The sequence below is a fragment of the Cupressus sempervirens genome, chromosome 3 (genome assembly GCF_028749045.1).
Source record: "Cupressus sempervirens isolate cs-2001-9-10 chromosome 3, ASM2874904v1, whole genome shotgun sequence".
Classification (NCBI taxonomy): Eukaryota; Viridiplantae; Streptophyta; class Pinopsida; order Cupressales; family Cupressaceae; genus Cupressus; species Cupressus sempervirens.
Window position 1 is genome coordinate 260,305,693 of NC_143120.1, and position 15,879 is coordinate 260,321,571.

At 29.5% G+C, this 15,879-nt stretch overlaps 1 protein-coding gene across 1 annotated transcript; it reads left to right on the forward strand.

The window, feature by feature from the left end:
- The first annotated feature begins 12,192 nt into the window (after nt 1-12,192).
- On the forward strand, nt 12,193-12,786 carry LOC149565884 (uncharacterized). Its single transcript, XM_089816398.1, has one exon. The coding sequence runs from the start codon at nt 12,193-12,195 to the stop codon at nt 12,784-12,786; it is 594 nt and encodes a 197-aa protein (XP_089672524.1).
- Nucleotides 12,787-15,879: the final 3,093 nt, after the last annotated feature.

Genomic DNA, 15,879 nt, shown 5'->3' on the forward strand with positions numbered 1-15,879 from the left:
CCTTCTGCAATGGTCACAGCCTTTCACAATTGTCACCCTTCAAAAAAGTAACAACCCTTCATAAATAAAACCTTTTGAAAGAGTTACGACCCTTCAACATTGTTACCCTTTGAGAGAGTCCCTTCCTTATTTTCTTCCATTCATTTCTTCTTCTATTAATCCTTCTTTAATTCATATGCTCTCCTCTTTCTTCCTTCATCCATATCTCATTTCAAATGAAATTTCATCCCTTTTATATCTTACGCTAGAGAGTCAGAACTCGTCATTACATATTTCTTCACCTTGTTACTTCTACCAAGAATCATATTGCCTATTAGTGTAAAAAATTGCATAGCATCCGAGCTACTACATTGCCAAGTAATGAAGCGATAGATAAGTGAGTATTACTATTATACTTGAGCTCTAGTTTTCACCAAGAAATTCAACTTGTATTGAGCAGACAAGGCAGTTAGAGTTTATCAAGCACAGAAGTCTACCAAGCTATACAAAGGATGCCAAGCAAATGGACACCGTGGGATGGTTTATCAAAACTCTATATTCACTGAGTGACACAAAGGTGACATCAAAGTTTGAAAGTACACATAATTTAGTGCTACATGATCCCACCAAACATGGAAAATAGTTTACATTAATCGAGGTAAAGATTTGAAAAGATTTTCTTGAAGAATGTGAATTGATTGTTTATGATTACAAGGTTTGAAGAACCAATAGTGATAAAGGAAAAAGAAGGAATGGAATGGAACCATTAATTGCAATCAGAGAACAATTCTGGAAAGTTCTAAAACCCTAATTAGTTCAAGAAATGAAATGATAAAAGAAAACTATGAAAGGAGTAGTAGAGAACAATTTTAGACGTTAGAGCTTTGTTGAGAGCAATATTGTTGTTAAGAAAATAGGAAGTATTTTTTGTTTTCGAATAAGGGATTGAAGTGGAAATATAGGACAGAGGTCAGAGATCAGGGTTAAGGACAAATTTGAATGAATTGCAAATTTTTCACAGAATGTGATAATTACAGAGCAAAAGAGGAGTCTAATCAAGCAAAGTAAGTTGCTACTGTATAGATCATTGTTGTTATTGTTTAACCACTCTATTAGTTTTTCTAAATCCTTGAAAAAGGTGGACCTAGCAGTCTCATATGTAATCTCTTAACTGAGGACACACTTGAATGGTGTTGTAAAATCCTTGTAAAAGGTAAATCCTTATACTCTCGTAGCACTCAACCTCATCACAAGGCCTCTAGGAGCCGCCCAGATCATTCGTTGTTGAACTTTTTCCCTGTGAGGATGAATATCTAATCTTTTTCATGATGTCTCCTGCTTTCTTCTTCATTTTTTGTACTTGTTCTTTTGTGGACATTGTTTGGTGCTCTGTTTGTCTGCTATCTTCTTGGTATAAGTTTCTAGTCCCATAGACCCACATTGTGGTCTTTTGTTGGACATTAATAAAATTATCTTATCTTATCTATAGATCTTATTATATACTCCTAACTGAATAAGTCATCAGAAGTGACTAAACATTGTAGCCCTAAAAAGGCAACCTCTTACTACACTAGTGATGGATTTTTGGGTAGCATCCCCACCGCAATTTTCTCTCTAACCAAGGGTTTCTATAATACCAAATTATTGTGTTATGTATTGTGCTTAATGAGCTTATGTTGGCAGATGTTGAATTCATTATGATATTTTCATTTGATATGTATTGTGATGAAAGATTAATGATCATCGAGTTACAGAAGAAATAAAGGGAATGTTAGAAGTTTGTTTGAAGGTGAAAATTTTAGAGGATACCACTTCACCCCCCTCCCCCCTCTCTCCCCCACCCCCCTCCTCCCCTCTTAGCATCTTATCTCTTGTAACTATTCCAACAAACCTTTTATTAAACTTAATTTCTTTGTAATTATATTGTAATATATTATTTTTATTTTTTATTTTTTTATTTTAGTGACATTATTCATTATTAAATCTCATTTGAGAAAGGGGACATTAAAAATCATCTCTCAGTTGGTGATTTGGGACGGATTTTCAAATATGACTTACAAGTTTTCCTCTTTTTTCTTTATTAATATTCATGATGTTAGCATATTTGTGATTTGGGACACAATTGCAAATATGAATGACAAGTTTTCTTTTTTTATACTCACTATGTTCATATATTTGCTACTGTAATATACATGACTTTTCGACTTCTCATTAATCCAAAGGATTATAACTTAGTTAAGGTAATGTAATTTACAAGTTTCCCATGGGATTGTGTCTTTTAGATTTGAGGCAAAGTTGATATACGTAAGCTTTATCTAATGCCCAATTTCAAGTGATAAGAAGCTCATAAAGACATTATGCTCTACTCATAAAAGTTGAAGATTTGTAAGGTTACCACGAGAGGAATGTCAATGTACAAATGAAGCTCAACTAAATTTAACACCTCCCCAACCTCTAGCTTTGGATAAGATTTTAAAACAAAAAGTGGTCTACTTATTTCGCCCTCAAGTATCACCCCTAGCCTTGTATCACAATAAGGAATACACCCATGACAGTGTTCTCAAACCTCATAAGGGTCGCTTCCCTTCAATCCCACTAAGGTTGTTGCTAGTCAACTCCATTGTAGTCTCCATTCCCAAATCCACATTACTTATTTGGATCTCATCACAAAAAAACTTGATTAAAATGAAGGGGTGACAAGGAATTGGAATATAATATAACTCTTGGGTGTGTTGACTTTGACACTATTATCATTCAACCTACCAAAATTTTCCTTGGATTAGGCAACTTTTACATATGAAATAGCTAGTTGAAGTGGAACTCTAACTCAGTCAAAGATTAAACACTTTTTTTAGTCTATATATGAATTAAACTCTAATATTTCCTTATATGTGATAAAAATCAGTAATTTGTTCTGCATATTTAGCAAGATGTGTGTCATTGAAAAATATACTAAAAATATTTATTTATTTTAAAATTGCTTACCCCAAGCTTTTGATGAGTCCCAGGTTTAAAAAAAAATTGAGGCTACTGAGAAATTGTCAAGTTAAAGTTATACAACTATGTTCTAAAAACAAGGGAGAGAACCACCATTACAAATCAAAAAAGAGAGTTGATTTTTATCTAATTTGTTGAACATTTCTAAGTAAATGAGTTTAAAACTATGTAAAATTGTCGAAGTAGCATATCCGTTAATCGAATATTTGTAATCATAATTTGCAACGTTCCCTAGGGATGCATCTCTTACTTCAATACCCCATTCCCAATCCCCAAGGGACCATTATCTATGATGACCCCTTTATTAACAGTGACTCAAACCCAAAATCCAATTTTTCAATATAGACCTACTAGTTGCATTCACTCATTAAGGACACATTTCTACGTTTTCATATTTTTGAGTTGAAACTTTAGAATCTTTGGCATTTTGTTAGCTCTTGGATAATATGTATGCATTATGACAATGAAAGCATTTGAATTTTGTTTGTTTGTCAAATTTCATGCACAATCTCATCTTAAGTCTAATATTAGGTATTACGCTTCTACAATACCTATGATAAATGTTTTATCAATGTTATCATACGATTCTCTATATTTTAAGAAGTCTCTACTTTTAATAGCCATCCATTAAACAGGGCACCGGCTACGGTGCAACTTATTTGCACCAGGTCATTCCTGCCCTGCCCAAATGTTGTCCCTTTTGCATGTACCGCTGACAGTACTTATTGACACTTCTTTTTCTGCTCTCAATTTTAAATACACCTCTATAAATTTATTCATTAATGTAATAATGTTTCTTTAACAAAATTGAAGATTTTTATATTATGTAGTAGGAGACCAAACATTTTTAATTTTGACATAGCTTTAAATGTTAATGTTTTTAATATAATAATTATTTTTAATATTTTATTTTATGAACAAGATTCTTTTATGTAAATCTATATTGAACTTTTTTCATTAAATATATAAATCTTTTTAAGATATTGTAAATTTTTAATATTATATAAAATTAAATTCAAGTTTTATTATTTTATAATAATGAATTTAAGTGAGAAATAAAAGTTTATTATAAATAAATTTTTTAAATTTTTTAAAAAAATCAAAAGTGTATTATTCATATAAATAATTATTTTTAATTCTATAATTTTTGTTTAGTTCATTTCTTCTTATAATTTTTCTTTTTCCTTGATTTTAAAAAATATAGACAACATATTAACTTACTAACAAATAAAAGTGAGAAATCAAAGTTTGTTATAAATAAATTATTTAAATTAACAATAAAAAAAATTTATAAGTAAATTATTTAAATTAAAAAAATTTCAAAAGTGTATTATTCATATAAATAACTCTTTTTAAAATGTAATATAGATAATTAATAATTGAACCAGTTTGATTTTAATAGTTTTTTAAAGAGTAAACTAATAATTATTATGAAAATATGATTTTTACTTATATTTTAAACTCTATCATTTATGAATTTGAGTTTTACTTAAAATTATTATTATTTTAAATAAAGTTAGATTTATAAAGATAGACATTTTTTACAGATATATATATATATATATATATATATATATATATATATATATATATATATATATATATATATATATATATATATATATATATCTTTTATTAATTAAATTGACTTTGACTATTAAATTATAAATTTAAAATCACTTTCAATATTTAATATGTTTTTAACATTTTATAAGACTTAGTTTTAAAAAAAATTATGAAAATATTTTTAATACTTCATCATTATAATTGTTTGATTAACCAAATTTTATTTGCCCCACAGAGACAACTAACAAGAATAAGTTTTCTTTTTAATTAACTTTTAATTTTTTATACACCCTCATTCAAAAAAAATTCTCCAAATCAAATCATTTGGCAGGTCAGGGATAGACATGCCAAATAAAATTTGGTTAATCAAACAATTATAATGATGAAGTTTCAAAAATATTTTCTTTTTTTTTTTTAACTAAGTCTTATAAAATGTTATAAACATATTAAATATTAAAAGTAATTTTAAATGTATGATTAAGCCCAGAGGCTTCTACAATGGGAGCAGATTTCGTTGTAAATAATTTAGCATTTTAAAAACAATTGACGAGTAGCTGAACAGTTATACATCTTTCACAATCATTCACGCAGACACTCATGTTTCAAATTTCCTTCTATTTACGCCATTGACAAGTCTAAATTTCCTTCTATTTTGATTTCTTCCATTTTGAAAACTTTTATTGTGTAGTTTTTTCTTTGTAGTTTTTTCTTATTTTGAAATCTGCATAATTTTCTTAAATTTTGTTAGAAACTTTGTTTAAATAGAAATTCTACTCAATTAGAAACATTGCAGATTTCTTTCTATTTTTCTAAATTGATGTTTGCCCATGTTATCTTATCTGTAATTTTGTAATTTTATGAGCAGGCCACAATTATTGGGGATCTCCAAATTTTGTATTGTTTATAGAGATTTAGAATATAATCACATATAAGCCTCCGCAGCAGAAAACTGTATAGAACGACTTACAGGAAAACAATTTTTAAAGAGGGAAAAACTGTATTGCCTTACCTCTATAATATTTAATTTCTGATGGTTGAAGTTGTATTTAGAAATTGATTTGAAATTAATTTTTGATATTCTTATTTTAAAATATTTGTTATGTTTTTACTTTAGCTTAAAATCTTCATGTAAGTCACCTGTGAAATTGAATTTTATATAGTGTGACCACACTTCTAAATCTGTTTGCGTTTCTAAGGCATGACCATTTTAACTATATTTATACGTTGCAAATGTTTTTATATGTGTATGTTTTGATCTCTGCGAGATATAAACCAGCAAATAGATATAGTCTGTATATATCATATAAAATGGCATGAAACGTTATACAGGAAGCTTTTGTGGGAAGAAAAATAGGCTTCCATGGAAACAAAAATACACATAATTTTTTTTTTTTTAAATATCAATTCTCAATTAAAGTGAACAGCAATTTAGATTAATACATCATTGAATAGATAGAGAAAGGAAAAATGGTGGGTGCATGATTTATGACGTGTGGGTTGCAAATATATAAACCAGCAAATACATATAGTCTGTGGTCCCATGTCATAATAAATGGATTCAGCGTTTTGAATGAATGTTTTGTTTTCAATGTTTTAATACTAATATAGTAATTTATGAGTTATTTGATATAAATTTTAATACTAATATAGTAATTTATAATATTGGAAAGAGTGTTTTTTATTAAATAACTTTGGATTTCAAATTGGGACTTATAAATTTTGAGTATTACTAATTGATTGATTAATATTATTGTATTGTTGTTCTGCATCTTTTGAGAATAGACTTATGGGCAAATAATTTTTTATTGCTTGATAATAAAAGAAAGTTTAAAATTATAGGTATCATTTAGTTATGTATTTTTAAAGAACTAAATTTATGAAAAAAAAAAAATTAGAAACTTTGTTAGAATAGAAACTACATGGTGTCTACCTTGTCTTGTGATGTATGTAAGACGTAGGTCCTAGGCCTTGATATAATCTCTAACATTTTGTTCAAATTTTTCCAAATTTATAAATTTCAATCTTATATTAAAATAGATTAGAAAGTTCAATTAGATCTATCAACTAAGTCTGAAAGATTAATACACATTAAAATGAAATGATGCATCAGGAAATTTATATTTAATATTTAAGAATGTCTTTTAATTTTAATAAATTTTATTCTACTTATAAATCTCAATTTTAACGTCTATCAAAATATGAAGAAAATAAAAAACAATATTTCATGAAATGTTATCTATTTTCTCCTTAATACTTGAATTTAGGTTTTACTATTAATTTTTTAAATCAAAGATTAGAACATTATATAAATAATATTAAGAAGATATAAGTTTTTTGTTAAAAGAAATTAAATGCATAAAATTATGTCAATAGGAAAGAATCAAACAAATCTTCTTCTCTTTCAAATACCAATTTATTGCTATATACCAATTTATTGCTATATATGCATAGCTTAATTCTTATCATTTTGATATTAACCATTTTTAATCCTTACATTATAGATATCAGAAAAAAATTAACTATGGATGCTCAACAAAATAATTCTGAAAACACTATCACAAGCCCACTTCTTCCAGATGACTCGGTGCAATCAAATCAAATTGTTCAAACTTATTTGGATAGATTGGGAACAATCATTTCCAAGTCTTGTAAAAAAATTACAGATGAAATTCATACTGCGAGCTTTCATGTTCGAGGTGTCCAAGATTCTCAAATCTTACAAATGGGACAATATGCAAAGGAAAATCATGAGGCATGGAAGAAATCATTTAGGTTCTTTGAATTCATGAAAGACATCTGCTATGATGAAGAGCACATGGATGGCAAAAACAACCTTTTCCTTACTGATGAATTCCACATGTTTTTACATCACTATAATGAAATCTAGGAGTCATATTATTTGACATTATCATTTTTTTTATAAATTTGTATGTTCAACTTATCAGTTTTGATGAATGTATGTTATTTTACCTGTCTTAAATAAATTTAGTATTATACATACAAGACTATTTGGTATTTAGTATATTTGTAGATCATCTTTTCTTATCCACACAAAAAGTTCCTTCTATATGTATGTGTGAATTGTTCAAATATTAATTAGAAATGAATAAATATCTATCTTATTTGAAACACAATGCCACTAAATTTATGTGATATTTTAAACCAATTTTATAAAAAAATAGTTTACTAGATTTACTATTTTTTTTAATATTTGGTTACAAATTTATTTCATAGAATTGAATATATCAAGTATGAATTTCCAATCAAATCAAGAAAGAAGACAATACCAAATGGAGCAACGAAGAGCATACCAGAGAGTATCGCAAATGACGACGAGAACAAATGACACAAGCTGAAAGAGAAGAAGAAAGAAGAAGGAACAATGAAGTCCAATGACTAAATTATGCTAGAAGAAGGGCAGAATTGCCATTACAAGAATTGGAATTAGAAAATAGAGATAGAATTACTCATCAACAAACATCTGATGAAGTATCTCATTTTGAAACACAAGGGAGACATGAAGTTGATTTTGAATCAAGTGAGAGGTACAATCAAGCATTACCTGCATTTGTGGAAATGAGCCACTAGAATAAAAATTCAAGAACAACAAAGCATGTTCCTAAAATGCCTCATCTTGCAAGCCAAAACAGGATAAATTTAGGTGGACAAGGCAATAAAGAAAACATACAAAACCCAACTGAATTTCTTCAGGATAATTTCTATTTATTCCAAAAGCAGTTTTGACAACAACTGGATAGCTTGAGAATGCCACATATGTGTTATATTTTTTTGGAATGCTATCTACGAATGAAAGTGTTCTGTACGTTAGAAGGTCCAGTATGCAATAGATGCAGACAAGAAAAGGGAAACAATAGATTTTCTACTTTAAATAATATGGATCCAAGGTCACAACCTGAGGAGCTTGAGAATTTGACCCAAGTTGAGGAAATGCTAATTGCACCTATCAACCCCATACTTCAAGTTACACATGCAATAGGTGATCAATATAAATATAAAGGGCATACAATAATTTTCTCACAAAATATAGAACATGTTTCCAATATATTGCCACACACAATAGACAATTTGCCAATTATTATTGTTGAACGAAGAGATCAATGTGGAACAAACTATAACATTACTGTGAATAGGGATTGTGTCTACAAAGCACTCAAATACAAAGTATAGCATGATAAATTTTATTCAGATGTCCAAATTAATGAAAATGCTCTCAATGATCTACCTAGAAATGCAGATGAAAATATCTTTGCTAGATTAAAGACAGTCAATATGGAATTTGATTCAGATGCAAATGAGATTGTTTTTGTTGGTCCAATCATGGAGTCAGATGAAGGAAATATAATAGATCATACAACATCAATGACTTCAAGGCCACCTAATGCCCAAAAAGAAATGGAACTTAGTCGTGCATAGGTCAATAACCCTGATGTGAATCCAACATCATTGATAGATTGGCCGAGTATAGGTGTATCTCCCATTAATGAATATGTCACATTAGGATTACTTGATATGGCATTTCAACACTATTTCCTGATGGAAGCTATGATTGGTTAGAGCCACGGTTGTGGCAGGTTTATCTTTATGAATTTGTGAAACATTTGATGCGTTATAGGGATCGTCGTTTTGGAAAACATCCCAGATTTAGATATTTTGTGTTGAACATGATAATGAGACATCGTGCACAAAACTCATTGTCGATATTTGTGAAAAGAAGCTTTAAAGACATGCCCATTACCATCCATGAGTTGCAACAACATATGGAAAACACACCCCACTCCAATCTGGCAAATAAATTGATGTGGTTTGGGACATCATTAAGGGGAACATGGTCATATTGGACTAAATCTTGTGTAGAATTGATAGATTTGCTTCATCAAATTGGTACTCCTACAATATTTTTCACATTAAGTGCAGTAGATATGTATTGGCCTGATTTGCATGCACTTATGCCAGGAACAATGCCAACTGATCCACGAGAAGCTCAGAATTGGAGAAGACAAAATATTATTGACTATCCTCACATAGTCGAACGCTATATGCACTTAAGAAACTCAATGTTTAGAAAAGAGATTCTAGAAAAGGGAATGAATGTCAAGGACTTTTGGTGTAGATATGAATGGCAACATAGGGGGTCCTTGCACGTACATGGATCCATATGGATCGAAGGAGCAACTGATGTGGATAAAATTGACTAGTCAAATGAGGAGGAAAGAAGAAGTGCTTAAAGATATTTTCACTCCATTGTTCATGCATGGAACCCTAGAAATGATCCTCGTCAACGAAATATTCAGGCATGTTAATAAATATTTATATATATTCATGTAATGTGATATTAATTAGTGTACTTATTTTTTCTTACCTTGAATTGTAGGCATTGGTCAATTTTCAACAACATCCATGTCTTAAAAACACAAGACAACTTGCAGAGGTGGATTTGGACCGTGACTATGACGAAATATTAAACTGTGTGGAGTGACACACAATTTGTAAGGAGGGTGCATGCCTACAAAAAAAAAGGGAAAGATGGTTTGCAAGTAATTATTTCATCCAAATGAATATTTATTAAATATATATAAATAATTACGACAAAATGATAGGGCTTAATATAATATTTCTTACATGAAGTGTAGGTATAATGCTCCCTGGCCATTAAACCTAGGGGGATCAAAATTATATGAAGACATGGAAATGGGGGAAAAGAAATTTGAACCAATGAGAAATGATGATAGAGTCAATTCACATAATTGCCACATACTAGAATTATGGAGAGCAAATATAGATTGGAAACCTATTCTTTCCAAACATTCTATCATAAAATATATCGCCAAGTATGCAGCAAAAGTAGAGAAAAGCTCATAAACGTACCACCAAATGTTGATGCGCCTATCCAATATGGAAAATCTAGATGATTTAGCAGCACGAGCATATAGGAGGCTTCTAATTGAGACACTTGTAGAGAGAGACATTGGTGCTCAAGAAACTTGACATATGTTATTAGAGCTTCCATTGGTGGAGTGTAGTAGAAGATTTGTCAATCTAAATGTCTCACTTGAGATGTTCAAACCTGTAACTTTAAATAATGAAAATGAAAACGATGAAGAGAACAATGAAGAACAAACAAAATCTTTCATTGATGGTTATAAAAAAAGGCTATTATGTATGGAAGGTGTTAAATTAATTAATGCAACTAGATCATGGACATATAATCCTAAGAGAAAAAGAGACAACAAATGGGAGCCTAGGGAAAAATCTGCAATTGTTAGAGTATTTCCTAGGTTTGTATATATCCCTTCATGTGAGTCAGGTAAATGGATTGAGTTTTGTTTATCAGAATTACTTCTCTACAAGCCATACCATGATATTGAATGGGATAGTGGTCATGATGATGCCTCTATCATACAAAATTGGGAGACACTCAATTACAACCCTAGGCATGTTCAATGTACAATGTTTGCAAAAAATGTTGAAAACCCAAATGATTCTGAAACTGAAGACAATGAAGATGTTCATAGAAATACTGCAAAACATGAATGGGAGATTATATATAGGTTGCACCAAGGTCAAATTATACATTTCTCATAAATAAACATGTTGGGGAGAAGAGACGTTGATAGACAAACAAATTGTTCTATTGATTATGAAGGAGAAGAATACACTGCCAGAGCAATCAATTTCATAACTAACATGAAGAATCATGGGTGCCTTATCTACGATGAATTTCCATAATGCATAAACTACATGACCCTTGGTGAGAAACAAAAAAAGGTGGTCAACATAATCATGACACACTACCACAGAAATCAAAATACAGAACCATTGTTTATGATAATTCAAGGAACAGTAGGAACAGGAAAATCATATCTAATTGGTGTCATTAGTCAATCTCTTCAAAATGCGACAATGCCCTCCCATTCTCCACTTCTATTACTTGCACCAACAAGAGTTACAGCATTCAATATAGGAGCTTCTACAATTCATTCAAAATTGAGGATACCAATAAGAGTTTTTTCTTAGCTGGAAGGAGCAAGACTCACAAGTTTTCAAGAAGAAATGTCACATATAAAATATATTTTGATTGATGAAATGAGCTTCATTGGTCAAAACATGTTGGAAAATATAGATTCACGACTATGCCAAGCATCCCCACAATCTGCAAATATAAGCTTTGGAGTTAAAGATTCTATTTTTGTATCATGAATAGCTAACTCATGTGTGAAATATATTGTATTTCAATCAAATACATGAATTAATACATAGTTTTTAAAATAATTATTTTCCCCAATTGTATTTCAGCTGTATCTATAATATTGGTGGGAGATTTGGGCCAATTGCCTGCAATCAATGATAGAGCAGCATATGGTAGTAATAAGCATGCAAAATTGCTATGGAAAGAATTCAAGACTATTGTCACATTAGATAAGATATTCAGACAAGATGGGGAAGATATTGAACAACAAATATTTTGACAACTTTTGACAAATCTAAGAGATGCAAACCCACAAATTGATGATTGGAGGTTGCTAATGTCAAGGACCCCTATCAACATAGATGTTGCAACAAGTTTTGAATTTGATAATGATGTTCATTTGTTCTCAACAAATGAAAATGTTCGTGCTCATAATAATAAAAATGCTACATTCATTGAAGCATCCTGTTGCACATTATGTTGCATCAAAAGCAGGTACTATTAATACAATAGATGATTGTTCAAATGATGAGCTTGATCTAGAGTTGTTAATCTGTAAGGATTCAAGGGTCATGCTAACTTCAAATCTATGGATAGAGGCTGGTCTTGTAAATGGGGCTCTTGGATACATTCAAAAAATTGTCTACAAGCAAGGCAGTGCTCCACCTGAGCCTCCAACATATGTGATGGTTGAGTTTGATAGTTATTCAGGACTACCATTCAAAGATCGTAATCGAAAGATAATTCCAATACCACCAATACAGAAGGGTACAACACTTCAATTTCCATTGAGGTTGGCATGGGCATTAACTATTCACAAATCTCAGGGATTGACTCTTCCCAAAGCAACAATTGATATAGGACCAAGAGAAAGAGTAGGATTGACATTTGTGGCAGTTTCACATGCAAAATCTCTCCAGTGTTTGAGAATAATGTCTCCTTTCACATATGATCATTATGAGAAAATGAAAAAGGTTAGACAAATTTCCAAGCGCAACGATGAAGAAAATAGACTTAAGCGTCTTGAAGATAGTTGATGTGATATGTTATTCTTTAATGTTATGTCTGTAAAAGTCTTTTTGGACACATTAGTATTTTGTTTGTAACACTTCCTACTATATTCCATGTTTTAAAAATGTCTCTATCATATTGTGATAAATGACTAAAAAAAAATTCTTCATTTTAATTTATTCTATTTTGAGAAACCCTATCTTTTTTTATAATATTTTATTTTTATAGATCTTAATTAATTGTAGTGATGTATTAAGTATAATTATATCTTAACTAATTGTAAGATGATTTAAGTAATAATTGTATTGATTCATTCAATAATATCAGTTTATGCTTACAAATTATGTTTACTTTTTTGTCAATGTCTATCACAATTTTTGATGACAATATTATGGATAATTGTTCTTTATTTAAACTATTAAATTAAAAGATTCATTATATAATTTCAAACAAAAAATCAATGAATATAATATACTTATTCTAATTATCCTCAAATATTAATCTGATTTTGATTCATATTTTTAAAATTAGTGAACTTAACTTTATTTCTATTGACTTTATTTGGTCTATATTTAAGTATAAGTGCTAAATTTAAGTATAAGGTCACAACACCATAATTTCAGTAATATCAGTTTATGCTTACAAATTATATTTACTTTTTCCTCAATGTCTCTTAATATTTGATGACAATATTATGGATAATTGTTCTTTATTTACAATATTATGGATAATTGTTCTTTATTTACAATATTATGGATAATTGTTCTTTATGGATTTTTTTTCACCTATGTGAGTTTTATGAACAAAAAAATAAATAAATAAATTCCACTCTTCAAATGATGTTTAAAGGTACACTTATGATATTTGATCTTTCATTTTATATGCATAATCAACAACACTAATAATAATATTTATAAAATTGATGCTAAAATTGATATGTATATTATATATAAAATTTATGCTCTCATTGATATGTTAGATGCCATATTATCTATGCACAATCATCAAAATTAACAATAAAATGTATAAAAATATAAAATTCATAGTGACCCTTTAAAAATTTGGCATTTTTATTAAGTTGTTCAAAATTAATTAATAATTAAAATTATTTATTCTAATAATTAAATAAACTTAAGAAATGAAAATAATATTTTTAAAAACAAAAAATAATAATAAAATAAACAAATATAGTATACTTAAACAAATAGCATTATTAATTGTGCTTATTAATTGTGTGTCGCGTCTGCTACTAGCTTATATATATATATATATAAAAGCCGAGAGTTATCCTTCTCGAGGCGCCTATTTTCATAAATTGCCTGAGTGCAATAGGCGCCTCGAGAAGGATAACTCTTGGCTTTTCTATATATATAAATATATATATAAGCTAGTTTAATAGTCAAAGTCATTTTAATTAATAAAAGATAGACAAACATTATATATATATAATGTTTGTTTATTAATTTTAAAAAATTAGTAAAATTCAAATTTATAAATGATAGAATTTAAAATATATATAAAAATTGTATTTTCATAATAATTATTAGTTTACTCTTTAAAAAACTATTAAAATCAAACTAGTTCAATTACTAATTAATACAATTATTAATTATCTATATTACATTTTAATAACTATCTCACTTATTTACAAAAATTGTTAGTCAGTTAATATGTTGTCTATATTTTTAAAATCAAGAAAAAAATAAACTATAAGAAGAAATAAACTAAATAAAAGTTATAAAATTAAAAAGAGTTATTTATATGAATAATACACTTTTTATTTTTATTTTTTTTAAATAATTTATTTATACTAAACTTTTATTTCTCACTTAAATTCATTATCATAAAAATAATAAAACTTAAATTTAATTTTATATAATATTAAAAGTTTACAATATCTTAAAAGAGATTTATATATTTAATATAAAAAAATTCAATATAGATTTACATAAAAGAATCTTGTTTATAATATAAAATATTAAAAATAACTATTATATTAAAAACATTAAGGATAAGAAATGATTGTGGAGAAGCGATGAGCAGCGCTGGCTGCTGGCTAGGCTAGGGCTCTTTCCCTAGCCTATTATTGTTGTTTGATCTCTACTATTTTTTTCCTGTTCTGTTTGGATTGCCGGCTGCTCGACATAGTTTGTGTGGGTGTTTTTGGTAATCTTCTGCAGTCGATTTTGGATTGGAGTTTTTATTGTTTGCATGGCAGGGCGTGGGATTTCTTCTACATTGGTGAGAACAAATGGTTCTTCTCCAACTGTGCATGCAATGAAATCTGAATCATTTTATTCAGGGGAGAGCTCCAAGTTGAAAAAAGTTAATGGTTGTTTTCCACGTAGCCATGATCGCCCTGTTCTGGTTATTCCTCCAACAGCTGTAATGGAGGACATTGAATATTGGACAAAGCATGCTTTGATATGCAAATTTCTTGGCATCTGGATTTCCCTATCCACTCTTGAGGCATGGATCTGTCACTCATGGCAAGTGGAAGGCGATATGGAGATTATGTTGGCAGGGAATAGTTACTTTTTTGTTCTATTCTCTTGCATGTCTGATCGTGATTGTGTTTTTGAAGGAGGCCCTTATTTCTAAAACCATGTGAGGTTATTTGTCAAACCCTGGCATTCAAGATTTAATTCTACTGAGGATCTCCCTTCAACAGTGCCAGTTTGGGTTCGCTTGCCTTGCCTTCCCTTGGAATTTTGGTGTGAAGACATCCTCCAAAAAATTGCTACTTTTTTGGGGAAGCCGATTGCAATCGCACATCAATCCCTTGATAAAAAGGTTATTTCTTATGCTAGAATTTGTGCTGAAATTAATTTGAATAACCCATTACCAAATTCTTTGGAAATTTGTCTTGGGGCTTCTGCTTGGGTGTAGCAGTTAGATTATGAATCCCTCCCTTTTCGCTATCGGATTCGTCATGAGTATGGTCATTTACAGCATCAGTGCCCCCATAACTTGACCTCCAAAGGAGTGGATGGTTCTACAGCTGGAAATGGTGGTTTGGCAGATACTACAGGGAAAGGACAATCTCAGATGGCTAATACTACCAAGGGGATGAATCTGCAAGATCCTACAAGTAAGGGTAAGGCTCAAATGCAGGATAA